Raw genomic sequence first — 8,477 nt, 5'->3', positions numbered from 1 at the left:
ACAGAGCAGAGGTTCAGCCACAGAACGGATGTAGGATCACTGAGAGTGCAGCTACATGCAGTTTCTGACGTCCACTGGGTCTTAGACAAGCTGGAGACGGAGCCCCTGTCCTGTGCACCAATCAGTGTGTCCTTGCAGTCACAGAGAACATGGCTTCCAACACATGCATTCACCTTCACAACCATGTCACACACTTTGTGGGGGTATTGGAGGACCCCACTCATGGGGGACTGCATGAAGTTTGAAGATGCCGTTAGGCCCTTCCCCAGGGGTAGAGGTGACCACAGCTGAGCCTCTGCCTCTAGCAAGAACTGCCAACATCCTTCAAGAACTCCGCTGCCCGGTGAGCGAAAGCCCCCATTTACAATGGATGTTAGTGTAGTTTGGGTGTATTCTCTGTCTTTGCACACATGGAGCATCGCCAGGGAGGTTGTGATGCCGGTCATTAGGGTCAGGCTGGAATACGTTTCTTTTTTTACCAAAATAACCGATTTTACTTCAAAGAAACAGGCGACGAGTGAAACAGGAACTCGGGCGAGAGTCGTGACCCTTTTAACTTATTCTTTTTGGGAACAAACCTCGCATTCAGTGAAGCATGTTACCAGGAATAAATTCTGAGGAAGACACACCCAGTCCCTCGCGCAGTCAAGTGAGCATGTCTTTAGCTCATGGCAGCGATGTTTATAAATAGAGAGACAGAGAGAGAAAGGCAGAGAGAGAAAGTGACATTAAAGTTATTTTACACGACAGCACTGTCCACCATGGGCTTCTGGGTGATTTTTACCCTGTTCCTTACTTGGGGTGGGTCTGTTAGTGCTGAAGTAGTTGGTGATTTCGGCCAGTGTGACATCTTCTTCTATAAACACACAGCACCTGCTGGGATCCCGGCTGCCAATCGTGTTAAACTGTGCCAGCGATGGCGCCTACACAGTACAGAAACGAGAACGCACAGCTACTTCGCGACGCTTTACGACACAGTCTACCGCATACCCATCTGGTCGGCGTACCATCTCCTGAGGTACCACGAAGGAGGCAGTCACACAAAACCAGACAAATGGTACATTGAGCCACAGGTATGACGTTTTTCTACTCATCTGCGCGCTATTTATCGCTGCCTCTGTGGGTCTTTTAACAGCACCGAATTACGTGCTCTGCATAGTCGAGTTGTATTTCTTTCACAGATCTGCGGGTGTTCAGTGCTGTAAAGTTATGTCGGATCAGGGTGGCCTCCCGGCAGGTTCTTCCATTCGTTAAGGCTGGGTCTGTCAGCTCACTGACGCTAAACTCCAATCACGATTTCGGGACATCCGCAATGCATACTTGGGAAAATGTGCAGGTCATGAATGAAGAACGCTTGCACTTAATTTTGTCATCTAGAAAACATCTGTATTTGAATGCAGCTTTATGGCCCGATGCTGAGGGCTACACCAGTTGGTGAAAACCCTGACACCTTCTTTTTGTCATCTAGAAAACATCTGTATTTGAATACAGCTGTATGGCCCGTTGCTGAGGGCTACACCACTTGGTGAAAACCCTGACACCTTCTTTTTGTCATCTAGAAAACATCTGTATTTGAATACAGCTGTATGGCCCGATGCTGAGGGTTACACCACTTGGTGAAAACCCTGACACCTTCTTTTTGTCATCTAGAAAACATCTGTATTTGAATACAGCTGTATGGCCCGTTGCTGAGGGTTACACCAGTTGGTGAAAACCCTGACACCTTCTTTTTGTCATCTAGAAAACATCTGTATTTGAATACAGCTGTATGGCCCGATGCTGAGGGCTACACCACTTGGTGAAAACCCTGACACCTTCTTTTTGTCATCTAGAAAACATCTGTATTTGAATACAGCTGTATGGCCCGATGCTGAGGGCTACACCACTTGGTGAAAACCCTGACACCTTCTTTTTGTCATCTAGAAAACATCTGTATTTGAATACAGCTGTATGGCCCGATGCTGAGGGCTACACCACTTGGTGAAAACCCTGACACCTTCTTTTTGTCATCTAGAAAACATCTGTATTTGAATACAGCTGTATGGCCCGATGCTGAGGGCTACACCAGTTGGTGAAAACCCTGACACCTTCTTTTTGTCATCTAGAAAACATCTGTATTTGAATACAGCTGTATGGCCCGATGCTGAGGGTTACACCAGTTGGTGAAAGCCCCGACACCTTCTTTTTGTCATCTAGAAAACATCTGTATTTGAATATAGCTTTATGGCCCGATGCTGAGGGCTACACCAGTTGGTGAAAGCCCCGACACCTTCTTTTTGTCATCTAGAAAACATCTGTATTTGAATACAGCTGTATGGCCCGATGCTGAGGGTTACACCAGTTGGTGAAAGCCCCGACACCTTCTTTTTGTCATCTAGAAAACATCTGTATTTGAATGTAGCTTTATGGCCCGATGCTGAGGGCTACACCAGTTGGTGAAAGCCCCGACACCTTCTTTTTGTCATCTAGAAAATATCTGTATTTGAATACAGCTGTATGGCCCGATGCTGAGGGCTACACCAGTTGGTGAAAGCCCTGACACCGTCTTTTTGTCATCTAGAAAACATCTGTATTTGAATGTAGCTTTATGGCCCGATGCTGAGGGCTACACCATTGGTGAAAACCCTGACACCTTCTTTTTGTCATCTAGAAAACATCTGTATTTGAATGTAGCTTTATGGCCCGATGCTGAGGGCTACACCATTGGTGAAAACCCTGACACCTTCTTTTTGTCATCTAGAAAACATCTGTATTTGAATATAGCTGTATGGCCCGATGCTGAGGGTTACACCAGTTGGTGAAAGCCCCGACACCTTCTTTTTGTCATCTAGAAAACATCTGTATTTGAATGTAGCTTTATGGCCCGATGCTGAGGGCTACACCAGTTGGTGAAAGCCCCGACACCTTCTTTTTGTCATCTAGAAAACATCTGTATTTGAATACAGCTGTATGGCCCGATGCTGAGGGCTACACCAGTTGGTGAAAGCCCTGACACCGTCTTTTTGTCATCTAGAAAACATCTGTATTTGAATGTAGCTTTATGGCCCGATGCTGAGGGCTACACCAGTTGGTGAAAGCCCTGACACCGTCTTTTTGTCATCTAGAAAACATCTGTATTTGAATATAGCTGTATGGCCCGATGCTGAGGGTTACACCAGTTGGTGAAAGCCCCGACACCGTCTTTTTGTCATCTAGAAAACATCTGTATTTGAATGTAGCGTTATGGCCCGATGCTGAGGGCTACACCAGTTGGTGAAAGCCCTGACACTGTCTTTTTGTCATCTAGAAAACATCTGTATTTGAATACAGTTGTATGGCCCGATGCTGAGGGCTACACCAGTTGGTGAAAGCCCTGACACCGTCTTTTTGTCATCTAGAAAACATCTGTATTTGAATACAGTTGTATGGCCCGATGCTGAGGGCTACACCAGTTGGTGAAAGCCCTGACACCGTCTTTTTGTCATCTAGAAAACATCTGTATTTGAATGTAGCTTTATGGCCCGATGCTGAGGGCTGCACCAGTTGCTGCAAGCCCTGACACCGTCTTTTTGTCATCTAGAAAACATCTGTATTTGAATGTAGCTTTATGGCCCGATGCTGAGGGCTACACCAGTTGGTGAAAGCCCTGACACCTTCTTTTCGGCTCGTCGCCAGAATATTGAAGAGAGCATTCTCTGCAGCCTTGCTGATGTTCGGAGAGTTTATTGCAGCAAGGGAATGACGTCCTTCCAGCGATGGCACACGGATAACTGACCCACATCAATGCTGACTCTCGTGACATCGCTGCTCTCTGCGACCAACTGACAATCCGTTTACGACTTCACCACAGGCCCCGAACCGAGTGACACATAACAAAATGGCCACTACAATATTCAAGCCACTGCGGGTGGAATGTTCTAAACTCAAAAGGGGGCAACAGAAAGACAAGCATTGGAATGTTGGTGCCGAGGACGTATACAGGGCATTCTTAGCCCGGAGACGCTCTATTGTCTTCAATGGAGCTCTTTACGTTCCAATGTTCAAATATTGAGGAAGTGGCGTGGGGTGTGTATAATGTGAGTGTGTGCTCGAAACTATTATATCATAGGAATTCCATCTCTCAGCCTCACCGAGATTATCGTCCCATCCGTACTTCACTTGGAAGCCCGCGTCTTCTGTTTAGAACCCAAGTGAGTTCACACTGCCCCACTAGGGCTACGAGTTACTCGTGGAACCCTGTGCCATTGGGGTGGCAGGGCTGACATGTATGAATGACGTCACCTCCTCCTCACTCCTTGTCTTTCCATTACAGAGTTTACCCACACCCTGAGCAGAGGCATGCATCCCGCAGCCAAACTCACAGAAACAACCTTTACCTTCTTTCCCTCTAGGGGTGCCTATCAAACACCACCTCTACCCAGAATCCTCTGGGATTCAGTGACACTGTGCTTCCTGTCTCTGTATGAGAGTCTCCGTTAAGTTTTCTAACCCTGCTTCAGCCTTTTCTGTTGAGTGTTGGCAGCTTGTTCCTGTTTTAGACTGTCTTCATGCTGCTGGGGGCTTCTAGGTGATTTGCTGGACTTTCAGCTTAGGTAAGAGTGCAGGTGGTCCATCACTGTCAGCAACAATTCACTGATGAAGGATCACCAGAGACAGAATGAAAATGCATCCTACTAGCCCTGGCTGGATTTCCACAGAAGAGGAGTACATCAGCTATAAGATCCCAGTACTCAGTGCTCCTTCTGGTACCTCCATTTTTCTAGACAACACTGTCTTAAATCTGAAGTAAATTCTATCTTGTCTACTAAAGGTGTAGGTTACTTAATCATAGGCCTGGGCGGACTTTTAATCACGCTGGAGTAATCGAAGTAACCTCAGTAATTCTGCTTTACTCTGTGATACAGAATTACTGATATTAGGCGATTACTCCCCTTCACATAATTAAGAGTAATTTGGGGGCAAAAATCCTACTGCGAGAACACATTTAGCGGCTGTGAGAGAGAGTTCGCACTCACTATTCAAGTTGTGCTGCAGCTACCGCTGTTTCTTAGTGCAAAGGGCATCCTCAAGTCCATTTTGGACGCAAGTGTGCGTTTTTGCTAAGAAAATAGTGCAACATGTCGGGAGTAAGTTGGGAAATAATCTTACTCCAAGAGCACATTTAGGTGGCATCAGGAGCTGCTTGTGCTCGCTTTTTGCGTTCTGTCGCATTAAGCGCTATTTCTTATCACAAAATACATCTTCGTGCCCATTTCAGACACAGGGCAGATTTTTGCACTAAGAAATAACACTAAATGCAGAATTACATTTGCATACATTGCTACAAAGGCTTTAATTGAATATGGGTTTCCGGAAAACGGCGCCCTTTGTCTTATCACTCTCGGTTCTTTGTTGAAAAGTTTGAAATGTGTGTTATTTTCTTGTCTGGTGTCTGCTTCTGTCCCTCTGAAAACCTGCTGGTCTGGAGGGGAGATGTGTGCTGCTGGTTCCAAATGTTGCCATCCCTTCTCTGACTTGCTGATGCTACTGGTAATGGAAGTGTGGTTCTTGGATGGGATGCACGCTGGACTTGGGCGTTCCCTGTGCTCCATGCTGATATTACACGGTTGCTTATCAATTAGGGATGTCTTCACCTTGATGACAGCTCACAAAGCTATTCAGAGTTTAACCATCCTCAAAGCTACCAAGATTATGCAGCAAGTAGAAACACATTTTGCAGTTAGACCATCTAACTTATGGGGCGAAAGCACAGATAAGGTGGTACTTCTCTTGCAGTATCAATGTTTTCTTGAGTTTATCAGAGTAGCCCCTGTAGGGGATGGATGCCCATTTCTTCTGCAGTTCTCCAATTAGAGGTTATTCTTGTCTTAACTACCACAACATAGGTGTAGCCATGGTCCCCGGGAAACGGGTTCAAGGCAAAGCATTTCTTCAAAAGATGGCCTCTAATAAGATAAAAAAAGCATCCAACAAATTGTCTAACTAGATGTGGACTTTCAGTAAGATACGGTGTGACACCCCTCTAATGATTTCTGGTCATGGTAGTTCCTTGGAGCAATAGTTGGCAAATCCCCCAGTGAGGCAAAGTTCAATACCTGCTTTCTGACCATTTCTTTTTCACAACATTATCATTTCTAATTATGTATTAATTTTCGATTTTTTCAGTACACCTCTCTGGCCAGGATTCTCATTAGATGTCAGCTCCTGACGCCATCGCTCTCAAGTTTCCCAGGTTAATCTGTGAATTGGCCATTCATTCCAGGAGTTTGCACTGCACTTTAGAACTCCTCATTTTATGATGGGATAAACAGTACCCAATTCTGAGACGGGTAATGGAGATCCTGACCTGGATAGGTTACTCATACATGGACCTGGGAAACTTGAAAGCCCTGTAAAGTCTCTATGAGACGTTTCACTTTTCTCAAGGTCACCAAAGGAGCCCCGCATGGGGTGGGTGCTCTCTTTGTCTTCAGTGCAGCATTCACAAGTCAGCACCTCCTCAGTGTCACAAGTCAGCACCTCCTCAGGGTCACGTGACAGCAGACTCCCAGGGGGATCCCTTTTACCACACATGCGCACAAGACAAACAGGCACATCCCAAGCTGCCTTCAGTGGTGGCTTTTGGTAAAGGAAGCCGTTAGCCTTCTAGTGCAGCAGTTCTTATCCTGTGGTATGGGGGAACCCGCTGTCACCCGCGCCTGCTCATGGGGTCCATGGCTGCTTAGAAAATAAAATAATATTACCAGATGAAAAAGTGTATATAAATAATGAAGCAAAATGTAGAAATTTAAAATGTAAAACATTCTGTATATATGAAGACATTTTAAATTGGAGGCTAAAATTTAAGTTGGCATCCACAGATTGGTTCATGAGATCAGTGCAAGTGTGTCACACAGAATATAGGATTGACGACAGGTGGACTAAGCAGCATTAAGAAAACCTTCCCATGGTTTGATGAATGCTTGCTTCCCTGTCTTTGTGCATTGTTTTGTGATTCACATACTTAGACCGGGGTCCCAAGGTTTCAGTAATGACTTAGTGGGGGTCCTTGGATTTCAGTGATAATTCATGGGGGTCACCAGATTCCAGTAACGATTTAAAGGGGATAAACAGAAGTCAGAAGGTTACGAACCACTGTTATAGTACACTCTGGTCATGGGAGTTCATCTGCATGTTAGTTGCATAAGTGACCAGGAACACACACTAAAACAGTCTAAAAGGGAACATTGCAAGCTCAGAATTATAGTGTTAAATGTGATGTAAGCAATGGAAAGGAAGAACATAAACAAGGTACAGTATAGAGATGAAAGGGTGGATTCAGGTGGAGAGACCTTTAGAGGTCACATTTTAAAAGGAACTAAAAATAAGTTACATGGGTGCACCAAATAGAAACAAACAGTGATAAATGATGTGACTACAAGTGTGTTGCAGAGAACATTGTTGATTTTGCACAGAAAGTAGCTGAAGACAAGGTAGCAAGATGTAGTCAAGATATATATGGGGAGCAAGGGAGGTTTCATAGTTGCAGTGAAATTGGAGTGGGGTGGTTAAAACCAGTTTAAAAGCCAATAGATTATATATATATTCCAGGAGAATCAAAACAAAAAGGCCAAACTGTATCAAACAGTAATCATATAATCAACAATTAACGATGACTAACACCTAACTTTAAAAGCAACACACAGAACAGCAGACAAATGCATCGAGAAGAAACAGTAAGAAATAGAAGGCTGGTCTAACATTAATAAAATACCATGCCATTACAGGACTGGGATTAGGTAACGTTTAGTGAACTATTTGTAATAAATACCAAAAAATTCATAATGCAACAAAGTTTGGATTGAAAATTCATCGCAGGTACAAGTTAAAATTGTAAATGGAGTGTGAGAAACTGGGTTACTGGTTGGCTGGGGTGTGAGCCCTGGCCAAGCAGCAACCACAATTATTGTCAGGGTAAGGCACAAGAAAACCCCAAATTAACTTGAGCTCATCCCCTTGGCAGCTTGGCACAGAGCAGTTAGGCTTAACTCAGAGGCAATGTGTAAAATATGTGTGCAACACTTCAAACAGTAAAACAGTGAGAACACACTACAAAGGGGGCCCACAGCAGAGTCAGAAAAATAGTCTAATTGTTAATAAATGAAACAAGACCAAAATGATGAAAATCCAATTGGTAGAACTGGTGATGTTGAATTTTAAGGTTTTTAGTCAAAATAGCACCAAAAAGCACAAAACTCTTATGGAGATACCTGGTTGCACCGGACCGGGCCAAAGTCACAAGTTCAGACCAACCATGTTGGAGCACGGGCAGGCAAGAGGGATCCAGTTAGGCCCGCTGAAATGAGGACCTTAAATCCTGTTTGCGGAGCATTTGGTGGATCCGCATTGAAGATGTGGCACGCAGGCAAAGCGAAGCATTGGGTCTGAGATGTGGCGAAGCTGTAATGCGAGGTCCTGCTGTATCGACATTGAGGATCTCGTCGACAGGGCTTGCGATG

The 8,477-nt window shown here is 44.8% G+C and overlaps 1 protein-coding gene across 1 annotated transcript in view; it reads left to right on the top strand.

Moving 5' to 3' along the window:
* The first annotated feature begins 761 nt into the window (after window positions 1-761).
* The window catches only part of LOC146839613 (uncharacterized), a 133,180-nt gene continuing 125,464 nt past the window's right edge, over window positions 762-8,477 (top strand). The window contains exon 1 of the mRNA XM_085650361.1: window positions 762-1,073. Within this exon, the coding sequence (XP_085506487.1) occupies window positions 762-1,073 (312 nt within the window). The remainder of the gene's footprint in view (window positions 1,074-8,477) is intronic.

The sequence above is a fragment of the Triturus cristatus genome, chromosome 4_1 (assembly GCF_964204655.1).
Source record: "Triturus cristatus chromosome 4_1, aTriCri1.1, whole genome shotgun sequence".
Taxonomy (NCBI): domain Eukaryota; kingdom Metazoa; phylum Chordata; class Amphibia; order Caudata; family Salamandridae; genus Triturus; species Triturus cristatus.
This window is presented reverse-complemented; position numbering and strand designations above follow the sequence as displayed.